This window comes from Euleptes europaea, chromosome 18 (genome assembly GCF_029931775.1).
Source record: "Euleptes europaea isolate rEulEur1 chromosome 18, rEulEur1.hap1, whole genome shotgun sequence".
Lineage (NCBI taxonomy): Eukaryota > Metazoa > Chordata > Lepidosauria > Squamata > Sphaerodactylidae > Euleptes > Euleptes europaea.
In genome coordinates this window covers 35,718,577-35,743,291 of record NC_079329.1, presented here as the reverse complement: position 1 = coordinate 35,743,291, position 24,715 = coordinate 35,718,577, and the positions used below count along the sequence as shown (strand labels likewise).

The 24,715-nt window shown below is 46.5% G+C and overlaps 2 protein-coding genes across 2 annotated transcripts in view; both read right to left on the bottom strand.

The window, feature by feature from the left end:
• Nucleotides 1-17: 17 nt before the first annotated feature.
• LOC130490887 (receptor tyrosine-protein kinase erbB-2-like) lies at nucleotides 18-18,053 on the bottom strand. The gene is made up of 13 exons (XM_056864691.1): nucleotides 17,992-18,053; nucleotides 16,151-16,195; nucleotides 14,642-14,780; nucleotides 12,239-12,361; nucleotides 10,941-11,039; nucleotides 9,400-9,585; nucleotides 7,726-7,881; nucleotides 6,301-6,376; nucleotides 6,058-6,204; nucleotides 4,253-4,350; nucleotides 2,835-3,034; nucleotides 1,841-2,115; nucleotides 18-406 (listed from the first exon to the last, which is right to left on the bottom strand). Exons 1-13 carry the CDS (start codon nucleotides 18,051-18,053, stop codon nucleotides 18-20), a joined length of 1,995 nt encoding a protein of 664 aa, XP_056720669.1.
• Nucleotides 18,054-18,600: 547 nt separating this feature from the next.
• ERBB2 (erb-b2 receptor tyrosine kinase 2) overlaps nucleotides 18,601-24,715 on the bottom strand; it is a 31,255-nt gene continuing 25,140 nt past the window's right edge. Inside the window, exons 11-14 of the mRNA XM_056863052.1 lie at nucleotides 22,185-22,384; nucleotides 21,774-21,906; nucleotides 20,147-20,237; nucleotides 18,601-18,765 (exon numbers count right to left, since the gene is read on the bottom strand). Coding sequence (XP_056719030.1) covers nucleotides 18,601-18,765; nucleotides 20,147-20,237; nucleotides 21,774-21,906; nucleotides 22,185-22,384 — 589 coding nt within the window. The remainder of the gene's footprint in view (nucleotides 18,766-20,146; nucleotides 20,238-21,773; nucleotides 21,907-22,184; nucleotides 22,385-24,715) is intronic.

Sequence of the window (24,715 nt, the reverse complement as noted above, 5' to 3'; positions counted from 1 at the left end):
ACCGGGGAGGAGGCCCTTTAGGCCGGCAAGTCCTTGGAATGAGGGACTGATTCTGCCAGTCCAAGGTACTCCAGGTTCTCCGCGGTCGGGGTCGTGGCAAAGCTGTTAGTAGCGGCAGGAGCAGCAGAGGCGGGAAATAATTCCGCTGGGTGCATCTTGGGGGTCTCCTGGTTCCAATAGTAGAGGTTGTCAAACGCCTGCGGCAACGAGCCAGCCACGGGGATGTTGCGCGGCGTCAGATACTCCGGGTTCTCCACCACGTTGGGGAAGCTGCTGGGGAAGGCACTCTTTGGTTCCTTGACGAGGCCGTTCTTGCCCAAGTGGCCCTTTGGCTTTTCCAGCGTGGACCCCGGCGTTCGCAAGCTTGGGCTGGCCGAGAGGCTGTTCTCCGGCTGGTTCACGTATTCTGCAGGGGGGTAAAGGAAAAAAGCAGAAAGGAGTGGAAAAGGCAGCCTGCGGCAGCTGAACAGGACTGCCAGCTCCGGTTTGGAAAATACCTGGAGATTTGAGGGGGTGGAGCCTGAGGAGGGCGGGGTTTGGGGAGGGGAGGGGCTGAAATGCCATAGAGTCCAATTGCCAAAGCGGCCACTTTCTCCAGGGGAACTGATCTCTGTCCCCTTGGAGATCAGTTGTAATAGCGGGAGATCTCCAGCCACCCCCTGGAGGCTATATGAGAGGGCAGCACGTGGCTCAAAATTAAAAAATTACAACATAAACTACCAATAGAGAACTGTAAGCATATATTATAAATTATAAAGTCAAACACTAACAAAAAAACAAACAACAACAAAACCAAAATTTCTAGAGGCCTCATATAGCTCTCACTAATTGCAGCATAGGTTTTCTATATCTCCAGTCTACCACCTGGAGGCTGGCAACCCTACAGCAGAACAAGGACTGTCTCTTCCTATATATCCCCATGTCCCAACTACTGTCCTTAGGCCAGCCACCGTCTGGCTGTCTCCCCACTTCAGGCATCAACCACAGCCTACGCCATTTCCAGTGTCGTTCCCACTTTGTGGAACCAACTCCGGGGCAGGGGGCTAGACATTTTCAGGGGGTCACGACCACAGTGGGAGGGGTTATTTTGTATATTTTAAATGGTTATGTTTGTATTTGTGATGTGTAAGCCACCATGGAGAGGCAGCGTGGTGTAGTGGTTAAAAGCGACCGACTCTAATCTGGAGAACCGGGTTCGATTCCCCATTCCTCCACATGAGGCCTGCAGAGTGACCTTGGGCTAGTCACAGTTCTCTCAGAACGCTCTCAGCCCACGTGGAGGCAGGCAACGGCAAACCACCTCTGAACGACTCTTGCCTTGAAAACCCTGCAGGGTCGCCATAAGTTACATGCCATAAGTGTGACTTGACGGCACTCACACACACGCCACCAGAGGAAAGACAGGGTATCTATATACTGATTAATAAATCAATAATCCCTTCCCAGCAACTTTTATTTCCTGTGTTCTCAAAAACTCATGACTGACATACTTTTTAAAAAATCTTCACAGCCAAGAGGACCAGAAACTTTCTTTAGAAACAATACTAGGCCTACATACATTTGGCCCAATCTTTGGTTACCCATGCATATTCAATCAATTTCATCAATTAATTGATACCCCACCTTTCTCTCCAGTTGGGACCTAAAGCAGCTGACACCATTCCTCTCTCCTCCATTTTACCCTGCGGGGTAAGTTGGAACGCATGTGACTGGCCAAGGTCACCCAGCGAGCTTCCACAGCACAAGTGGGGATTCGAACCTGGGTCTCCCAGATACTAGTCCAATACTCTTAACCACACCACCACACTGGCCGTCATACGTATTAAAAACTAACTTGTACCTGGAACAACTCCACAGGGTGCAGGTGAACAGTAGTTTTTGGCTTCCAGACTCTCGTTTTCGTCCATCAGAGCACTGGTAGGGTCTTCGCTGTAGCGCTGGAGAGTGCCAGGCTCTGGCGGCAGCATCCGCAGCAGCTTCCTGCCTGTGTAGTCATCCTCCAGGGAGTGGAGGAGGTTGGGTTCTAAGTGTTCGGGGAGATCCGGGCCCAGATAGGGATACTGGGCCGATGCCTCCCCCTCTGCCTCCTCTGTGCGCGTTGGAGTTTCTGTCGCACTCTGGGTAGAAACAGAAGTGGAGGGATGCATAAGTAACGGATTTTGTCCATAGTGAAATAATGAGGTTTAGTAACTTTTTTTTTTTTTTGAAAATTTTTATTGGTTTTTATAATATAAATTTTCCATGTTGACAAACAACAATAAAAGTAATATAAAAAACTAAATCATAAGTAATGTTGTTATGGCCCTAAAATCTTCCCTTGGATCATTGTTCCAGAAGAGGAAGGAACAATGATCCAAGGGAAGATTTTAGGGCCATTTTGTAGCCTGGGCATGAGTGAGGAAGCACGAATTATACAATTCCAAGCTTCCTCACTCATGCCCAGGCTACAAAATGGCCCTAAAATCTTCCCTTGGATCATTGTTCCTTCCTCTTCTGCTTATGGGCTGAGACGTCCATATCTCAGCTTGCCTTTTCAGATCCTCTGATTTGAAAAGGCAAGCTGAGATATGGACGTCTCAGCCCATAAGCAGAAGAGGAAGGAACAATGATCCAAGGGAAGATTTTAGGGCCGTTTTGTAGCCTGGGCATGAGGAAGTTTGGAATTGTATAATTCGTGCATGTCCTGGCCTCTGACACCCGACCAACGGCTAACCAGCAACGGGGGAAACCAGGGAATTAATGACCGCGCCCCTTGGTGCACATGGACCTCCGAAAGGAGAGAAGAGCATAGTGCACTGGAAGCCCAGAGTGGCCAAGAGAAAGGTCGACTTTGCCCTGAGCATCTCAGCCTTGTGCTTACTCTGGTGGAGGGGATCCTGGACCGGTAGTCAGATGGCATCTCGGCACTGAAGAAGCCCTGGTGGGGGACCAGATACTCTTCAGCATCCACCAAATCTTGCATGTCTTCCTCCTCCAGCAAAGTGCGGTAGAAAGTGCTGTCGATGGGACTTGCTAGGCCCGTTACATCGTCATTCTGTCAAGGAAGACCGACCGCAACATGTTTTTAAATACAAAAATAATAATTAGAATTGTGGGAGGTGATGGGTAGGAGAAGTTGAGAAGGAGGAGGAGGAGGAGGAGGAGAAGAAGAGTTGGTTTTTATATGCCGACTTTCTCTACTAATTAAGAGAGAATCAAATCGGCTGACAATCACCTTTCCCCACAACAGACAGCCTGTGAGGTGGGTGGGGCTGAGACAGCTCTAAAAGAACTGTGACTAGCCCAAGGTCATGTGTAGGAGAGGGGAAACAAACCCAGTTCACCAGATTAGCATCCGCCACTCATGTGGAGGAGTGGGGAATCAAACCTCCAAACCACCACTCTTAACCACTACACCACGCTGGCTCTCCCTTGCACAAGGGAGCAAAGAGTTCTAGAGTAGGGCTGTCAAACATAAGGCCCGGGGTCTGGATCCAGCCCCTTGAGGACACTTATACGGCCCACAAGCCAGCCGAGGCAGCCCCCCCCCACTCCTGATCTAGGCTGCCATAGAGTCCAATTGCCAAATAAATTGCCATTTTCTCCAGGGGAACTGATCTCTGTCACCTGGAGATCAGTTGTAATAGTGGGAGATCTCCAGCTAGTACCTGGAGGTTGGCAACCCTCGCCCGAAGTCACAACAGTGGCCACCACCAAAGACAGAATGCTGGATTCATTCCATAAGCTTTGTTTTATCTTGCAAGGGAAGTTGTGCATTCTTTCTTTCTTCCTCCACCCCTTCCCAGTTTAGTAATGCAATTATCCCAAGTCTGTGAGAGAGTATGTCAGTGTGGTTCTGGCCAAATAGACACTCTTCAGTATTTCTTGTTTAGCTGTGACTTGCTCAACGAGGCTAGAGACAGATGGATAAAGCCTTTTATTCAGGAATCTGTATCTTAACTGGATAATCTGAGGGTTCTTTTAGCAGGGGTGGATTTTAATACTACATTGGCAGTTGCCAAATTTCTTTCCCAGTCAATTTAGATTTCAAAAATCCTAATTTCCTTATGGGTTATTTAGATAGTTCCTCCCCCCCCCCCCCAACCCATTTTTATTTGGGTCTCAGTGTGACATTGTTCAGGGCCGAATTGGCCACATGAACACTATCATTAAAGTAAAGCAATTATTCCAAGAAACTCCTCCCAGGAATGCCACGAAACCCTGCAGGATGAGAGAGAGATTGCTTTCCTCCCCACCGATGCTGCTGGCTCACCTGGATGACCACAAAGCGCTGCGGGTCTCTGGCCATCCGTGAAAACTCTGTAACCAGCTCACGGAACTTGGGCCGGCATTCCGAGTCAATCATCCAACCTGAGCAGCAAATGAAACACAAAGCTGATTAAAGTCCTCTTCTGTGCATAAGGGAACTAGTTCCCCACTATATGACTGAGAGAAGGTTGCAAAAAAATAAGTCACTCATGGGAGCCTCAGCTGGCTATTGTGTCCCATTACAGAATCCAGACATTTCAATGCATAGTTAAATTGTGGAACTCCCTGCCCCAGGATGTGGTGATGGCTGCCAATTTGGAAGGCTTGAAGAGGGGAGTGGACATGTTCATGGAGGAGAGGGCTATCCATGGCTACTGGTAAAAATGGATACTTGTCATGATGCATACCTATTCTCTCCAGGATCAGAGGAGCATTATATTACATTATATTAGGTGCTTTGGAACACAGGCAGGACAATGCTGCTGCAGTCGTCTTGTCATTTATTGTGCCTGTATTTATACTGTTTCAGTCTCCTATTATGAGGTTGACTTTGAGAAACGAGCAATTATCATTTTTACTGCACATGCTCAGTGGCCTCCCATTGCATTGCCAAATAAGGACTTCCTCTTCCAGGAGGATACTTTGCTAAACTATAAACAATCAGTTTTAAGCTTTAACATCACTCTATATAATCAATTTTAGTATCATTCTCATCTCCAGGAAAAAGGTTAAGATTGAACCCATTAATTAATTTATAGCATCATCCCTTCATGGTTAAATCATAAAATACAATTATTGTTTACATTACATCATTGCAACATCACATATCTCTGAATATAGTGGGTGTAGAGCATTTTTGCATATAGTGGGTGGAGAAGTCATTGGAAGGTAGGACTCTGACACTTAGTTTCTGCATTCCAATAGTTATATAAGGAGTTATATAAGGAGTGGCTGTTTCTAATTAACAACATTAGCTAACCGTTTCTTGCTGGGAAAGGTCTTAGAAAAAATTAACAGAATACATTGCTGGAAAATTACTGAAGCCATTGACAGAGTAATAGAAGCTGAAGCCTCTGGCAAAAGAATATTCTCCTTCCTTTTAAAAGGAAATTAAACCTTTGCTATATATCTTTTGCAGTTTGTATGTGTAATTGGGCTTTATATAGAATAATTCTGCACATGTACAACATTAATAACATGTTCATGTGCTCCAATATGTCAAAGCCTGTAACAGATGGAGAAAGACCTGCTCAGCCAGTTCCTTCCACAAATTCTTCTGCTTGATACAATTTACTGGTTACTTTCCAGTTTTGATTACTTTATGCAATTTCCCCTGGCTTTTCTAACTATGGGGAGGGATATGAAGTTATGAAAAGCGCTGGTATTCTGACAACAAACACTGGAAATCCCCTCTGAGATGTTCAGCAAGCAAGGTCTTCCACACTTTCAAGTATATCTTTGAAGCCATAACATCTAGAAATTTGCTTTCCCCCCAAAATAAAAGCTGAGGTCCACTATCAGCTGAATGAGGTCTCAACTATCGTACACTGTGCTTTTTCTGTCCTCTCGCCGAAGAACATTTTCTTACCTGCCAAAAAGTTGTGTTTTGGTTTTTTATTATAAAAAACAATCCAAGAGTTTTTAGAAAGGTGAGTTTGTTAAGAGGTACAGTCAAGGAACTCCAGGTGAGAGGTGCAGGTAAACCTGCAGGCAACCTATTCCAGATTTCCTTTTTTAGCAGGCTGAGGCCAGCAACATAATAACCACTATTTTGCATGGAAGAATCATCCACCTTCCCTGGTCCCGTACATTTCACCATGATCATGTAGACATCAATGGTGCAGATAGGGGGCTGGGGCAACCGCTCTCCTTTCTCCAGTAGATCAGGGATCTCTCGGGCTGGGATACCATCATACGGTTTGGCGCCAAAGGTCATCAGCTCCCACACGGTGACACCTGGAGAGAGAGGAGAGGAGGTTCCCACCAAGAGTCAAGACCATCGGGTGTTCTCAACGGGAGAGGGAGGAAAGGACGCCTTGAGACCCCACATACCATAGCTCCACACATCGCTTTGGTGGGTGAACCGTCTGCGCAAGATGGATTCCAGCGCCATCCACTTGATAGGCACCTGGGCAAGACCGAAGAATAACATAGTGACAACCAGGTGGCATCAACCCATCCCGCTGTGGATCGGGGCCATGCGACAGCCAAGCACAAGGACTCCTATTGGAATTGCCATGTGCACAGGCTTTGGTCTATGTCTTGGATGAACCAGACAGCAGGGGGGAGCTCACACAATGGGACGCTCCTCCACACAAAAAGCATCCCTTGCACACGGAAAACTAGGCTTCCAGGGAGAAGTCTGGGCTACACCCTCTTATAGAAGTCACTGGTGGGAATATTGTGTATGGAGGAATGTTCTGTCAGATTGGTCCCCACCTGTAACTTGAAGTGACACGGCTCAGACAGAGTTTGCCATTTTGGCATGTAAGAAATAGCCTTATATGCCATTAAAGGTTTATGAATGAAAAAATAGCCTTAGGGGCCGGAGAAGATAAAGAAAGCCCCTCCCCCCACAGCCTCCATAGCGCTGAACCAGTTCACACAGAGCAGCACTAGAAGTGCTAGTGTGCTTAATCATTTAATATTTTAAATGTTAATATTTTATATTTGTTAATATCTTACATTTCTTATCTGTTTTTATGTTGTCTTTAACTCGTTTATACAGTTTTAATGTTTTAAGTCGCTGCAAGACCCTTTGGGAGAGAGACGACTTAAAAAAAAAATCTAATAAAGAAAGAAATGAATAATTAAAATGAGCGGTTCTTTGGCCCAGCTGAACTGGTTTGGGGTTGATTCTTTGCTAATCTGGTTTTACTACAGTCATTATTTCTGTTTTATAAGCTACTTGGCACGGAGGGAGAATGAATCAACCCGTTAAAATAATTAGCTACACTAAAAAAAAAAATAAACTGAATAAACACTAGAATACCCCTGCAATGGGAGCAGAAGGAAAGCGGGCAATGATGCCAGTAAGGATGGGGAAAGGTGCATGGCAGTACCCTGTGCAGATGTTTACAGGGTGTGTGTGTTTTTAAACACACCGCTGATTATTTTGAAATTATTTTGATTATTTCAATCTTAACTTGCCACCTTTTACTGCCCTAGCAGCTAGTAATGTGCCAGCAGTGACTCTGGGGATGTGCCATGCAAAATAAGCATAAGAACACACTAGTATCTTTTCATTAGGATTGGAATGCCCGACCCTATACTATTTGGATATGCTTGCAGTTATAGCACAAGATCAGCAGGAACCAGTTTATTGAGAGGAGCCCCCAAATTCACTGCACAGAAAAATACTCTCCAACCTGCTATGTGTTGTAACTGCACACCGCCATGACCCGTGTTCAACTGGTCCCCTGCTTGGCATCCCAGTATGATCTTGGGCTTATCTATTCCATCCTTTGTTACTCTCACCTTCCCTCCGTCGGCATGATATTCCGTCTCATCTATGTCCAGTAGCCGGGCCAAGCCAAAATCTGTGATCTTGACATGATTTGGGCTCTTCACCAGGACATTTCGAGCGGCTAAGTCCCGATGGACCAGACGAACATCCTCCAGGTAGCTCATTCCCTAAGTGGGGAAGGAAAAATATAAGTGTCAGGGGAATTATTTTCTCAAGCTCTTGAACAGATGCAGTAATGCAGGTTTTGGATGGATGCCTACCTCCATCCCTCAGCAGAAGAAGTGCAGGAGGGGGTGTTAATTAAAATTAATTTCACCTCTTGAGGACTCACAACAAGCTTGCTCAACTTACTTTGAAAGATGAGCCTCCAGAGACAAATAAAATGGGAGGTGGGAGCATTTATGCTCGCTCACATCTGGCACAACTGGTTTATTATTTCTTTAAAAGCTTTTTAAAAAACGACATCAGAATGTAGCAAACCCCTTTATCCTGAGTCAATCTTTTGGTTCATCCGCCCCCCCTCCGCCAGTCAAGTTACAGCTAACTTATGGTGACCCCGTGGGGTTTTCAAGGCAAGACACATTCAGAGGTGGGTTGCCATTGCCTGCCTCTGTATCACACACTTAGGATTCCTTGGAGGTCTCCCATCAAAAATACTTGTCAGGATCGAGGCTGAGACTGTGTGACTGGCCCAAGGCACCCAGTCAGTTTCTGTGGCAGAATAGGGATTCTAACCTGGGTCTCCCAGATCTTAGTGCGACACCTGAACCACCACACCATGCTGGCTCTTTTTGGTCCATCTAGCCAAGTAGTATCTGCTCCAATTGGCTGTGACTCCCAAGGTCCTAGGCAGAGGTCTTCTCCAGCCTAGCTATCTGAGATTCCTCCTCAGACAGAGACATTCTGCAAACAAACTATGTGCTCTGCTGCTGTATGGGCCTCCAATTTCATATTTCCACAAACGTCAATGCTCAGAGAGAGGTTATATGGGTAAGAAGACTGTGAAGAAGCAGGCTGTAGGGGCAGAGACAAAGATCTGTACAGGGGCATTGAACCCTTGATCCTTTATGTTTTTACCATACTCAAAAGGGCTAGAAACTTGCTGGGTTTTTTTAAAAGGAGAAGAAGAAATAATAGGCAGGGATTTTCAGTCTGTTGAATTTCTCATTCCCAGGTACGCCATTATGTGCTGAGTTTATTTTTCTCGTGAGCTGGCAGATGTATGTGATATACTCTGCTCTGCCTTTAATAGCTGCAAAGGAGGAAGAATTTTAGCACCTTGTATTGCTGTTTGTCCCATTATAGAACTGCATTTTCCAGGACAAACTTCGCTTGTTGAAATTCGCTCTTTTAGGCGGCTTATAAAAAGCACAAGAAACCGTTTATATATCGAGCACACCAACATTAAGTGGCTCTCTAGAGGTTTCTCTCACCCCAGTCCCATTCAAAATTGATCTCCAACAGGTGAGGGGGGACCCATAAGTGGGTTGTGCTTTGAGCTAAGACAGGTCACACCAGTAGCACCAGAAGTCAACCAGTGTCGTGTAGTGGTTAGAATTCTGCACCAGGATCCAGAAGGCCCACGTTGGACTCCCCACTCCCCCATGAAAGCTTCCTGGGTGACCTTGGGCCAGTCACACACTCATTGCTACAAAGCCCCGCCCTGGCCTTGAAGCTCCACCCACCTTTGCTATCTGCACACACCAGTTCAGAAGGTCCTGGGACCCAATGCGGTCTTTGTTTTCCCTGACATAATCCAGCAGACAGCCATATGGCATCAGCTGTGTGACCAGCTGCACTGTGGAAGTGAGGCAGATGCCCAGCAGCCGTGAGACGTACGGGCTGCCCACGCCAGCCATGACGTATGCTTCCTGGAAGAGACAAAAAAAAGGAAGGTGTTAAGAAGAGGTCCTTCCTTTGGGAACGGAACTGAATGAGCCCCAATAAAATTCACAGGGGCTAGTCCAGTGTTTCCTAGCCTGAAGGTTGGGACCCAAAAGTGGGTCGCCAAGTCTCTGAAAGTGGGTCGCAGACCAGCCCTCCCTAATGTCCACCCCTGCCCTTTCCATGGCTCTCTTTTGCCTTTTGTAAACCAAGATCTGACCTTGGAAGCAGGATCTTCCACCTCATGCATCAGTCGGTATTTTTATTTCACTGCACATACATGTTGATCGAGTAAAACATGTCCTAATGGTTACTAGAGGGAGTTTCTTAAAATCTTAAGGGGGAAATAGAGGGAGTCACGGGGAAGGAGAGGGTGGTCAATGGCTGGAATGTCACCTCCGTATGCAAAGGCTGTGTATGTCTGAATACTGCTTGCTTTGGGTTCATAGTGGGGCCGGCTGCACTCTTTGTGCGATGCTGGTTGGTTTCTCAAAAACATCTGGTTGGCCACTGTAGAAAATGGATTGCTGAACTAGAAAGTCATAGTTTGGCTGGTGGTGGAAAGTGCTGTCAAGTCACAGCTGACTTATGGGGACCCCATAGGGTTTTTTGGTACCCTTGCCAAACTATAGACAGCCAGTGTGGTGTGGTGGTTAAGAGCCATGGACTCTTATCTGGAGAACTGGTTTTGATGCCCCCCCTCCTCCATATGAGCGACGGACTCTTATCTGCTGAACCTGGTTGGTTTCTCCACTCCTCTACACGTGAAGCCAGCTGAGTGGCCTTGGGCTAGTCACAGTTCTCTCCGAACTCTCGCAGCCCCACCTACCACACAAAGTGTCTGTTATGGGGAGAGGAAGGGAAGGAGATTGTAAACCGGTTTGATTCTCTTTAAAAGGTAGAGAAAGTCGGCATATAAAAACCAACTCTTCTTCTTCTCTTCAAGGCAAGAGGCGTTCGGAGGCGGTTTGCCACTGCCTGCCTCCTTGTGGGCTGAGAGAGTTCGGAGAGAACTGTGACTGGGCCAAGGTCACACAGCAGACTTCATGTGGAGGAGCGGGGAATTGAACCCGGTTCTCCAGATTAGAGTCCGCCACTCTTAACCACTACACCATTGTTTGGCTAGGGTACCAAAAAACCATTGGGCTAGCCCTGGATGGGTCACCATACCAAGTAAATTTGGCCTTGTGGGTCACCATACCGAAGAGGTTGGAGACCGTTGGGCTGGTCATCTAGCGAGGGAGTTTGGCCCATCGAGGGAGCATGTGATGCAGTGTCTTCTGCTGCCCCCTGCTGAAAGAAAGACACCCCTGAGGCGGGCTGTCGAGCCCCTTTCACTCACATCCAAAATCTCCTTGTTGGCTTTGGGTGAAGTATTTTCCCGCAAGACTTTAATGGCTACTGGGATCTTCACGTTCTCGCCGTCTGGAATCCAAACACCCTGAAGAGGGGAAGGAAGCAAGATGCATAAATTCAGCAGGAATTGGATTCCCGGGGTGGGTGGGGGAGCCACCATGAGAATATTGCCTACTTTGTAGTTTCTCAATGGCGGTAATTAGACAGGGGGGATTACAACATGATGCGTAGGATCAAACAGAGCTAAACAATCACCGGGGGGGTGGGGAGCATACGAAGGAGACACAACTTCCCATGGTGAGTATAACATCTACATTGCTCCAAAGACAAGATTTAGTAGCAACGGGGTGGGGGTCCTTCACAGGGGGCTTCTCAATGTTTTGTCCAAGACTCCAATGCATTTTTTTCCTTTCCCTACTTCCAGGGAGCCAGGGCAGCATACGTGGTTCTCCCCTCAATTTTATCCTCACAACCTGTAAGGTGGGTGAGGCTGAGAACATGTGAAAGGCCCAATGTCATCCAGCAAGCTTCCACACATGAGTTAGAATCGGAACCCAGCCCCTCCACAATCCTGGTCCTACACTCTAACCGTTGTATTACAATTAGCTCTCTGGCACTACTCGATTCAGTCTTCCTTTCATTCTCTCTTTGCAGGCTGAGTCCCCACATTGCTGCAACTCCGTAGGCAGTGTGAGATTCAAGGTGCCATGTTGCCTAAGACACACACGCAAGGGCCCTGTGATCAGTGCTCTAAACCGGAGCTCCACTCACTGGCAAAAGCATCATAATGACAACCTCTTCGGTGCTGGAAAACAGAATAAGCCTGGGATCAAAACGCTTCTCGGAGGGAAGTTAGCTATGTGCCAAGTTATTATAGAGCCACATGTTCTGGGAATATTTCCAGGACTCCCATCAGTCGGCCCCTTAAACCCTCAATGCAGGAAATTCCTCCCCGCCACACCGCCCCCCCAGTGACCCCTACTCTATGCCCAGAAGATGGCCAAGATGCCCTCCCTCTCATGAACTGCCTAAGGTCATTGAATCAGCATTGCTGACAGATGCCCATCTAGCCTCTGCTTAAACACCTCCAGGGAAGGAGTGTTTACCACCTCCCGAGGAAGCCTGTTCCACTGAAGAACCTCTCTGACTGTTAGAAAATTCTTCTTAATGTCTAGACTGAAACGATTTTGATTTAATTTCAACACGTTAGTTCTGGTCCGACCTTCTGGGGTGACAGAAAACAACTTGGCACCATCTGAGTCGAGCAACTTCCAGTCTGCTCACCTTGTAAACTGTCCCAAAAGCGCCGGACCCCAAAACCTTGACTTTTTTCAACTCTGTCTCCTTGAGAATGCGCATTTGAGCCTGGTTAGGCAGGGCTCCGCTGGGGGTCAAGGGCTCCACCAGCTACCAGCCATGGACAGAGAGGAGGAGATACCGACAAAGACAGAGACAAAAAGAGAGAGATGCTTTCCCCATCAGCAGCCAACACAAGAGCAAGCCATCACAATATCAGACCAACAGGATACAAGACCTGAAATCCATGAACAAAAATACGAAAACAGACAACTAAAGTGGGAGGAAATGTCCATTAAAACCCCGGGCTACGAGGAAGGTGGCTCAGTGGTAGAGGATCTGATTGGCATGCAGAAGGTCCCAGGTTCAATCTCCAGCATCTCCAGTTAAAGGGACTAGGCAAGAAGGTGATGCGAAAGACCTCTGCCTGGAGAGCCGCTGCCGGACAGAGTAGACAATACTGACTCTGATGGACCAAGGGTCTGATTCAGTATAAGGAAGCTTCATGTGTTTATGGTTTTAGCCTGGTGTCTCAAAGCCAAAGGGTAGGTGCCAGGCAGGCCTCAAGGGGGAGGGCATTCCAAAAACAGGCTGTAGTAATGGAGAAAAGCCCCTTCTGGTTGCCATCTACTTCACCTATGCAGGATAGGGAAGAGAGAATAGGTCTGGAGATGAGGAGGAGGCAGTTTTTCGGGGTCCTGGTACCAAGCCATTCGAGCAGGGGTGTTGAATTCATTTGTTATGAGGGCCAGGTATGACATAAATGTCACTTGGTCGGGCTGGGCCATGCCTTGCCAGCCCAGATTGGGAATGGGGGGTGGGTGGGGGCTGACTTGCAGGCCAGATAAGATCTTTCAAGGGGCCAGATGTGGCCTGCGGGCCTTATGTTTGACACCCCTGCATTACAGCTTTTGAGGTAGCATTCATTCACATGAGCTGTTCGGTACTCCTGCAAAGGTTATTCAGGAGGGGACTTCTTTGGGAATATTCAACTATGCTTTACAAACATAAGAACTGCCTTGCAGGATCAGACCCAGGTCCATCTATTCCAGTGTCTCTATTTTCAAATGATAGCCAACATGATGTTCTCAAGTAGGGCATGATGGTAATGGCCTTCCCCGGTTGCTTGCCCCCTGCCCAACAGCTGGCTTCCAGATGTATACTGCTCCTGACCATGGAAGCTCTATGACTAAATGGACCATACTGGCATACATTCCTCATCACGCCTAAAATTTAAAATCTTAAGCATGAATTTGCACAACAATCTAGGAAACAAAGATGACTGACAAAAAACCTAACAACAGATTGAATGCTAATGGGTTACGTGCAATAAAGTAACAAAACATTCATACATTACAAATAGTTGTAATGTTGTATCTTGCTTACTGAATGTGAATATACACACCACAGTGCTACGATTCACTCTGACCTTGCTTCCTGAGATGTTTGGACCAGGTATAACAACCCTCTGTAAAACGATTCTTGATGGTTCTAATCTATTCCACTATTGAAGGGGGATTATCTGGTTAATGAACCGGCCCTACTGCTTGTGTGTGTTTTAAAGCTTGGTCAGAAATGGTAAATAATTTTATTTTATGGTGTGTATTTTAACAATTTGTACTGCTGAGGAAGGCCTACTGGCCTAAACGCGTTTGGTTTTAATGTTTTTTAAAAAACTATTTGGAATGTATTCAAGTCTTGTTAATTCATCACAGGTAAGAAGAAGAAGAGTTAGTTTTTATATGCCAACTTTCTCGACCACTTAAGGGAGACTCAAACCGGTTAGCAACCACCTTCCCTTCCCCTCCCCACAACAGACAACCTGTGAGGTAGGTGGGGCTGAGAGAGCTCTATCAGAGCTGTGACGGGCCCAAGGTCATCCCGCTGGCTTCATGTGGAGGAGTGGAGAAACAAATCCAGTTCCCCAGATTAGCCTCCGCAATTCATGTGGAGGAGTGGGGAATCAAACCCGGTTCTCCAGATCAGACTTCACTGCTCCAAACCACCACTCTTAACTACTACGCCACGATGGCTCTCAACCCATTAGCATTCATTCTGTCATTAGGGTGGTTTTTTTTTGTCAACCTTCTTGGTTACCTTGTTTTTTAAGGCTAAAGTTTTTTTCTTCCCCTTTCTGTTTTGGTTTTGCTACAACCATCTCGGGGTCAGACCCAGACAGCTTTTCCACAACATCTCGCCCAGTAGCCCTCCTTACTACAGTCGACGTCCTCCAAGGCTTTTCGTTTATGCAGGTCCCACGATTCCCAGCATAGCCTTTTTGGGTGGTCAGTGGGGACCCTGCCTTCCTTTTCCAGCAGCCAAAAAGCTGACTGGACCCCCGCCTTGTTGTGGGCCGGCGGCGGGAAGCTGGGCCGCACTCAATCGCCATACCTCCGTCTCCTGGAGGAGACGCCGCATGGTGTGCTTCCGCTCCTGCTGCTTCCGCCGATTGATGCAGATGATGATGAGGAAAAAGAGGACCAGGCCGAGAGCAGCACCCACCACTCCAGCGATGATGGATGTTGCCAGGCTGGGGAGAGGGAGAGAGAGGAAGGTGGAGCAGGGCCATAACTGGGTGTGTGTGTGAGGAGGGCAGCCTCCACCCCTGTGGCATGCAGATAGGGCAGCAGAACTACCTGGCACAGAGGCACCCGCTCCTCCTGTAGGAGAGGCTGTTCTGCCACCCTCTCTGTATGCCCTCCTCGCCCCCTCCCCAAGGTTACGGCCCTGTGATGGAGAACGCTTCTAGGCCAGGACAACCTCGATTCCTTTAGTAAGGGGCAAGTGTCACAGGCTGGTTTACCTCCCGCAGGGATTGGAACCCAATAATCAGGTAGAGGAGGCCCATCAGGGACTGATCACCAGTGAGATCTGGTGAATCCCATCACATCTTTGGCCTCTCCTTGGGCACAACATTGTTGCCCGCTTATGGGAAAAATACACGGTATGGTTAATCTGCAATGTTCAAAAAGCAAAAAGGGTGCTCTGTTTTGAGGATCGCTCAACATCCTCCTTCCAACCACCTAGATGCCCTTCTTCTTCAGTGTACCTGGGTACTCTCTCGCACGCTGCAGCAAGGGGCAGGCGGAAGAGGAAACAGCCCATAAACATGGGTCAGATCATTCCCTGAAGCTGATTTTAATAACTCCATACTAAATCCTCTCCAGTTTGTGACTGATTATTGTTTTAACAGACTTTTGGGCACACAAAGGGATTTCCAGCCCTTAACAATAGTCCTGAAGACTTCTCTCTGCAGCCTCAGGGACTAGAAACTTTTAAATCTTTTAAAACTGAAATTTGCATTTTATTAATTTATTTATGTATTATTTCCTTAAACTTCTACCCCGCCCTCAATCCCTGCCTAAGACCAAGCTCAGGGCAGCTGACAACATGGGGTTTTTTTTTTACACTGGCTTCCCTGACAAACTCCACAGTCCCGGATATCAGCATAGCTTTGGTTCTTACCCTGTACCTTCCAAAATCCCTAGGCTCCCACAACTTGCTATACATTTCAAGTATAACTATACCTACTCTGGATGTACATTTCCATGCTATCTGATGAAGTGAGCTCTGACTCACAAAAGCCTGTGACCGAATACATTTTGCTAGGTGCCGAGGGGCCCCTGTTTTATTTTGTTGCTCTATAATGCAGCTAGGCCCTGACCTGGATGGCCCAGGCTAGCCTGATTTCATCAGATCTCAGAAGCTAAGCAGGGTCAGCCCTGGTGAGTATTTGGATGGGAGACCACCAAGGAAGACCAGGGTTGCTGTGCAGAGGAAGGCACTGGCAAACCACCTCTGTTAGTCTCTTGCCATGAAAACCCCCCAAAAAGGGGTCGCCAAAAAGTCGGCTGCGACTTGAAGGCACTTTACACACACACACATAATGCAGCTCAGTACCTTGGCTTCTGGTCCAGCGGGCAGCCAAGTTCATCTCGCGTGCACCTGGAAAGAGACACATCTGGTGTGCTGCGCAATCATTCAGTGCGCTGCCGGTTCAAACATCCTGTTAAACTTCATGTACAACTTGCAATTATATGGAGTGTCTGTGGGCCAATTTTTAGAGGAGGAAACTCTTGGATGAATTCTTGGGTATCCTTTATTGAACGGCTCTTCTTCTTCTGTTCGTTGTTCTGGCATTTATACTTGTTATTGTTTTATTGTAAACATGAAAACCATTACTACTTAGAACTCCTTTACAACATTACTCAGATGTAGGCCTCCTACCACTCCTAATTTCAAGGATCTGTTCTTTATCTAACATTAAAATGAGGTGTTCCTTTCCAAGTTTATAGTCTAATAAAAGTATCACTACCGTTCAGACACTCATTTACATACGATCCCACAGTGTGCTCCTTATTCTGGAGCCAGTCATTTGACAACCCTACTCTAATGTTACAAAAGGTGACATTACTTTAGGTTTATAAAAATATTACTTTAGGTTTATAAAAATCTATAAAGCCCTTGAAAAAAGTCACTGTCTCTCCTTTACGATCCCTCAGACAGACATATTCGGTTAAATTTTGCCGTTGCAGTTTGTGCAGGAGACCTTCCCAGTGGGAAAAACACAAGACGTAAGTCTCCGAATAAAAAAATAGCACAATCCCTCCTCTGCATTCGGATGAGGAATGTAAAGGAGGGGCAGAACCACACCGTGTGTGAACAACCACCTCCTGTGTGAACAACAAGAACTGTCAGAGTCGGTCTTGTCTACTCTGACCAGCCGCAGTTGTCAGGTAGAGTCGGTCGCAGTAGCAGGGATCTCATCCCCAGTATAAGGAGACACCTGCTGGTTATGTCATCCTCAGTTAGCAATTTCTAGGCCTGAGAAAGTATTTCTGCTGAGGCTTGCTATGTTAAGAATGTACTGAAAGAATTTGTTGAAATAATCACATGCATTTGTGCTGATTTTGCTTATCACAATAGCCGACCAGATACTTAGAAGTAGTCACGTGATTGTGATAAGTGACTTCAGAGACTGATCAGATAGGTAAGTTTTCTCTATAACTACACATGCTTGTGAAGAATGAATCAGATTTCCTTGGACTGAAGCTCTGAAGGCAGAGATTGATCCCCAGCTTCTTAAGAGTATTGTTTTAACAGACTTTTTGGCACCCAAAGGGATTTCCAGCCCTTAACAATAAGTCCTGAAGACTTTTCTCTGCAGCCTCAGGGACTAGAAACTTTTAAATCGTTTAAAACTGAAATTTGCATTTTATTTATTTATTTATTTTTCCCCTAAACTTTTTAAAGGAAATAAGAACCTTTTTGGCTTATTTTTTAAGGACCCCTTTGGCTTATTTAATATTCCTTAAGAGCAATGAACAAGAGACTGGATTCTGACTTGTTCTAAAAGACAACTAGTTTTTGATATGCGTTAGAATAATGTTAGGATCTTTGATTGTACTTGCCAGTTTATCTACACTCTGTGTAGACTCAATAAAAACTGCTGTTTTGTGTGATTCTGCAATATTATGGGATCACACAGGCACAGCTAAAGCAGGGCACTTTGAATGCCTGCGGATTTCCTTGGGAAGCCGTCCTCAAACTCTGCCCTTCGACTGCCTCCAGATGCTTTATGCAGCCAGCACCCTTTCAGAAAGTGCTTGTCCAGTCATGGAAAAGGTAGGATGTGTAGAAAATGTTGATTTTTATTTCTTAAGAACATGCAAAACATGAACTAAAACTAGGGTTGCCAGGTGCCCCCCTGGCAACTGTGGGGATGGGGGACACACACAAACTGATGCTTAGGCGTCTGTTGCTGCTGACGTATTGACGTCACTTCCAGTGTGCTGGAAGTCATCACGACACTGGCAATGTGGAGATGCTCTGGTATTTGGGTATTTGGGCAAAAACTCTACTGTTTAAGCTGTTTTTACCATAGAGTTTTTGCCCAAATACCAGATCGTCCAGCATTGCCGCAGCGTGAGGATGTCACTTCCAATGAGTGCTGGAACTGACCTCAATGCATGGCCAGCGACAGAGAGGCTCCTAAAGCCTCAGTTTGCTCCTGGCAAATCTCCCTGCCGGATGGCTGAATAGCTCTGGGGGGAGAGGGTCCCAAAGTGCCCTCAGCGGGGGCCTGGCAGCCCTGACTAAAACATTTTCAGAACTCAAATAACTTCAGCACTGAAGTCTGCTGTCATCTCTAATTGACATGTCCATTAGCCAGACTGCCCCGTGGTTCAGTCTTAAAGGGACCGCAGCATATAAACAACCAAACATGAACCTTACATCCGCTATTATTAGTCCATCACACTTGTTCACAACTCTTCCGTCACCCTTCCCACCGCTCCACGCTGCCAACACCTGCACCTCCTCCCCTCCCCCTGCCTGTCTTCCTTGCCAACTCACGAGTGGGTGCAGTTGACTGGGCAGAATTGACAGATGCCCTCCTCATCAGGATACTTCCATATGGGCACAAAAGAGGCATCAACTTTCACGCCGCTGGGGCAACGCTCCACGCAAGAGAGGCCGTCTTTATAGTGGGCACATGCCACGCACTGCTCTGCCTCCTACAAAGGAAGGAAGGAAGGATGTTTCTCAGTTGGACCCAGACTAAATTTTCCATGGATGGAAGGCCTGCTGCTGGGACAGACCTTTCCTCTCCCCCCAGCCCCTCAGCAGCCAACCGATCACTCCGAAATGTTGCTCCCAAGGACAGAGGACCCTCAGGAAGTGCACAAGGGGTATATTAGGTATAGGTGGGACTTGGGGATCCCCCAGAATTACAGCTCATCTCCAGACAACTCCTTTCTGGTACTTTTACAGAGCAACACTATGCAGTTACTCCACCCTAAGCCCACTGAAACTACTGAGCTTAGACTGGAGTAACTCCATATAGGATCATACTGCTAGTAACTCAGTTTTAAGTATGACAGGCCAGCTGGGTGCTCCATTTTAGAACAGACCTGAGGAATTCTTTCTTAATATTCTCACAGAGGTGGCACAAAAGGGGGTGTGGGGAGGACAACACCTCTACTAACCCTCTTCCACATAGACAATGTCGGGATTCATAGCTGATTTTGTAGTAATCACCCTACAGAACAGCAGTTTTCCAAATTGTGTTGAGAGAAAGGAACCCTACTATTCCTAGGAACTTTAAGCATCCCTTTACAAAAGGTCACCAGTCCAGGGGAATGTTGGGGTGTGCAGGATGCCTTTGAGGCCAACAGGCCAAGTCACTGGGCAGTGTGAGCAAAACAATCACCCTACCAAGCCCCAGAATGTTTGCGATGCTCAGGGTGTTCACAACAGGTAGAAGAAGAAGAAGAAGAGTTGGTTTTTATATGCTGACTTTCTCTACCACTTAAGGGAGACTCAAACCGGCTTACAATCACCTTCCCCACAACAGACACCCTGTGAGGTAGGTGGGGCTGAGAAAGCTCAAACAGAGCTGTGACCAGCCCAAGGTCACCCAGCTGGATTCGTGTGTAGGAGTGGGGAAACCAACCTGGTTCTCCAGACTAGCCTCCCTGCTCATGTGGAGGAGTGGGGAATCAACCCCGGTTTGAGCCCACTGCTCCAAACCACCGCTCTTAACCACTATACCACGCTGGTGCCAAAGGGTTGCTCAGCAGCCTAGCCCAAGTAGAAGAGGTTCACCGAAAGCTTTGAAAACCTTGCTTTTAGAAGCACGGATGATACTATCCAAAAACACAAGTCTGTGCAATAAGAAAAAAAATTCAGCTCTCACAACAGCCTCACTGGCTTGAAGAGTAAAAAGTTCCTCATACGACCGATGATTTCAGAGCTCGAACCTAAATAGAAAGATTGCAGGGAGAAGGGATGCATACTGCTTTGAGCATGCACAACAGAAATAGATCGGGTTTATGGCTCTAAGGAAGGTGGCCCTGGAATGCTCTGGCCTAGTTTGATTACAGTCCCCACCCTTACCGATCCATAGCAGGTCTCCGACCCATTCTGGGGCAGGCATTCCAGGTGGCACAGAAGGCACCGCGTTCCATTGACGTGTTCTCGGCTATCCCTGCAAGGGAAGGCGTCGCAAATCAGTCCAAAGTTTAGGAAGTCGCTCGGTTTCTCATCTTCACAAAGTACTGGTGCGACAGGCTCTCCACAGAATAGCTATCTCATCCAGTCTGTGCATTTTATTGCATTTTTTTAAAATTCATGGTGAAGTTAACCAAGACAAGAAGAGGTGGTGATGTGATATTTCCATGCATCCTAAACAGCCCCATGAGAACACAGAATTCACTAAGTAGCGACAAAACCAACGCCTCAGAAATATTAACTTTCATTTTTTAAAATCCTAGCAAGTTTGCAGACATTAAAAAAGGTGAATAATCTCTTTTTTACACAGCTTCCTCAGGGTGAGCAGAGTGGAAGTTGCTCAGCTACGAGGGTTTAAGGAACCAACTGATGGGAGACCTGAAAACTTCCCCAGATAACATGTGGCTCAATAATAACTTAGCACGTAGTTGATTTTCCTCCAAGGAGCGTTTTGATCTTAGGCTGATTCTGTTTTCCCAGGACCCAAGAGCAGGGGTCCCCAACCCTTTTGAGCCTGCAGGCCCATTTGGAATTCTGACATGGCATGGTGGGCGCAGCAACAAAATGGCTGCCACAAAATGGCTGCTGCAGGAGGAGGAGCCAGCCACACAAGGTTTGTCATACCTTGATTTCAGTGACACAGTGTAGATCCTTGAGCTCCCAAAGCAAAACTTTAAAAAATCTGCACAGCCAATCAAATCTGCAATAGTCAATCGAAGCCTTGCTTGGCAAAACCCTACCTGGCCCCGCCCACTTCCTAAAAGCATTTGGCGGGCACAAAAAAAAAGGTGTTGCAGGCACCTTGGCTCCCACAGGCACCTCGTCAAGGACCCCTGCCCAAGAGGGTGTCAGTAGAATGCTTCTGCCAAGCGAGCGGGTCTCCAGTTTAGCTCACTGTTTGCAGTGCCCTTGCGTGAGCGTCTTAGGCAATGTGGCACGCAAATCTCACAGTGCCTATGGCATTGTGACAATGTGGGCACTCAGCCTGTAAAGGGGGGATGAACAGGAACCTGAATCGAGTAGCGCCGAGCATCTCCTAACTAGTCTTCCAGCCAGGCAGGACTGCGATTGACATGAAGCTGCCTTATACTGAATCAGACCCTTGGTCCATCAAAGTCAGTATTATCTGCTCAGGCCGGCAGCAACTCTCCAGGGTCTCAGGCAGAGGTCTTTCACATCACCTACCGCCTGGTCCCTTTAACTGGAGATGCTGGGAATCAAACCTGGGACCTTCTGCATGCAAAGCAGAGGCTCTTCCACTGAGCCACAGCCCCTCCCCAAGGGAACTAGCCCCCTCACCTGCTTTCTCAGCACCCATATATAAATATATCTGCCGACTGAGGATAACACTCCATGCACCTGACGAACTGGAATGAAGCCTGCAATAAGTTTATGCCAGAATAAAACAGTTGTCCTTTAAGGTGTCACTGGAACTATTTTTAATGACATTGGCCCAGTAGCTAGAGACCTTCCCGGGATAAAATCAAATCCCACCAGCACCCTTCTCACATACCCATCCAGAACGTTGCAGCTCTCCACGCATTCCTCACCACGCAGAAACCCACTGCACGATACACACTGGGTCGCTGTGGGTCCCCAGCAGTGCCCTTTGGAGCAAAGGGAGAAGCAGGTCTGGCCGTGGAGCTCTGCAGAGAGATACAGGACAGAAACAGTCATTCCACTGCCTTCCCACCAGCACTGGCCAAAGGTTTGCCATGAGTCTGAAAGAGGTGGAGGGCAGAGCGAAGAGGGGGCAAGAAGCCTCACGCCTCACACGGAGGTCTCTCACTCTTACACACAGGCGACAATTCTCACACACTGGCAATTTTGCTCCTGCCCCACCCAAAATGCCAGGGTCAGAATGACTGTCCCGGGTCTGAGAAAACGGCTGTGGGCTTGCGCAGCCGATCCCTCCCTGCCATACCACACTGTTCCGCCAGCTTGTTGTCGTTGTGGAAGAGCATTTGTCGGGGGTTTCTGAAGATGTCTTCCCATGGCACGTTCTGGATGAAGCAGAGGTTGTGGTTGTGGTGGACAAGCACCATCCCGCTGCTGATCTCGTGCAGGGAACGCAGGCCCAGCGAAGAGATGGAGAGGTTTTGCAAAGTCAGAGAGTACACCCCACTGGCAAAAAAAAAGAAGAAGAAGAAGAAAAGAGGACATCTCAGTCACGAAGGGCTACAGTGCCAAAGATACCCATCATCGACCCTCCAGGCCTGCTAGCTAAATTCTGAGGCTTCTTTTCCTTAAAGAAGAACTGGTTTTTATATGCCAACTTTCTCTACCACTTAAGGGAGACTCAAACCGGCTTACAATCGCCTTCCCCTCCCCACAACAGACACCCTGTGAGGTAGGTGGGGCTGAGAGAGCTCTAAGAGAACTGTGACTAGCCCAAGGTCACCCAGCTGGCTTCATGTGTAGGAGCGGGGAAACTAACCCGGTTCACCAGATTAGCCTCCACTGCTCATGTGGAGCAGTTGGGAATCAGATCAGAGTCCACCGCTCCAGACCACCGCTCTTAACCACTGCACCACACTGGCTCTATGGTATCCATAGCAGATGATATTGCAACTTTAGATCCTTTTCTCCTTTCAAGCGAAGGGCAGAGGGTGAGCCCACATCCATTTTCATCCCTGCCGTGACCTGGATCCCAACCAAGGGGCCCTTGTGGCACTTGGCTGAGCTCGCTTCTGGCCACCAGTGACTCTGTGAACTTTCCCAGTAAGTTCAAGGGCCGCAGTCCACCCCAGTACTGAAGAGGTCTATGCCATTCAGTGAATAAGCTTCTAGAATGGACCCCTCCCTAAGAAGTGGTATTTTATCTTACTTAGCTTAAACACCTACTATAGGCAGGACACAACTTATTTGAACTTGAACAAAATTCTTTTTATTGTAAAAGCTTCAAAAAGAATATATTAGTTGTAAAAAGATATGAAACAGAATAATATATGAGTCTTAAGAATAATGTAACAAAATACAAGTACACTGTACATAGTAAACTTCTTAAGCCTAAGTCAGTTTGAGTAAATACAAAACTCTAAAGATCTGATTCAAATGCCTGTTACTAAATATAAGACATTAAAAATCCATACATACCAATTTGTGTTCGAGATCCTCTTATCTAACGCAACAGATAAGGGAATTTGCCTATCATAGTTTCTATGCCTATATATATGGCTGTGGAATCAGAATCATACACTCCATTAGAACCTAACATAAAACAGGAACTAAATCATAAAACAGGGTAGACTATCACCTTATCTCAGGCTGACCATGTCACCTTTATGTTCTGTTATAAGACATGGGTCTGATCTGGTGGAGGGGCTGTGGCTCAGTGGTGGAGCATCTGCTTGGCATGCAGAAGGTCCCAGGTTCAATCCCCGGCATCTCCAGTTAAAGGGACTAGGTAAGTAGGTGATGTGAAAGACCTCAGCCTGAGACCCTGGAGAGCCGCTGCCAGTCTGAGTAGACAACTTTGATGGACCAAGGGCCTGATTCAGTAGAAGGCAGCCTCATGTGTTCATGTGGTATTGTAATATAAGCATAAGGTAAGGTGCTGTATGCCTAAGATCCGGTGCAGTAAGCTTTAACATAAGGTCTGATATTGTAAGCCTGAAGTCTGGTGTAATAAAAGTAATAAGCATAAGGTTTAATAAGCGTAAGGTGAGGTCTAGTATTGACTTCGGCCGGTTTAGAGATACAAACTAAGAACTGTGTTGTTATGAGTCGATGTAATGTACTGGCAGAAAGCCTAGCTCTCTGGTGGACTTGTAAAAAAATCAAAAAATTTTGGAAAAAAATAATAAAAGAAACAAATAATTTGATTAATAGTAAAGTGAAAATAAAACCATTATTTTGTTTACTGGGAATACCCACAAATGATATTCATGATCGGGATAGGATTATCTGTCAATATAGTTTTGCTGCTGCAAGGATTGTGATAGCTAGAGTATGGAAACAAACAAGTAAACCCTCAATTATAGAATGGAGAGAGAAAGTGTGGTTATATATGAGGATGGCCAGATTAACGGAAATTCTGCATGGAAATGACTTGGAAGAATTTAAGCTAACATGGTTTAAGGCCACCTCATATTGGGATAAGTTGGCAAAAATGGATTTTACTTTGTTATTTAGTGAGCTATAGAAAATTATTTTTTAAGCAATATTAGAATTTAGATAATCAATAAATAAAGCTACCGGACACTTCTATGGAAGTCATGGTGATGGGTCACTTTTGGTGGGTGGGGGGAAAGGGTATTTCTCTTTTGATGAATGTATTAAAAAACGAAATGTATTCAATACGTTATGTGAATACCCTTTTATATCTATTTTTTTTCTTGTTTCTTTTTTTTTCTTTTTTTCTTTTTTTGTATTGTAAAATTCAATAAAAAATTAATAATAAAAAAAAAATTAAAAAAAAAAAAAAAAAAAAAAAGAAAGCCTAGCTCTCGGAGA

Excerpts from the sequence above, each read along its gene's own strand:
- LOC130490887 (XM_056864691.1), bottom strand. The coding sequence starts at position 18,053 with ATGACTTCCAGCACACTGGAAGTGACGTCAATACGTCAGCAGCAACAG. Across the intron at positions 6,377-7,725 it reads ATCATGCCGACGGAGGGAAG|GTGCCTATCAAGTGGATGGC; the intron begins GTGAGAGTAACA and ends GGTCTTGCCCAG. Across the intron at positions 407-1,840 it reads ACCCTGTGGAGTTGTTCCAG|AATACGTGAACCAGCCGGAG; the intron begins GTACAAGTTAGT and ends ACCCCCCTGCAG.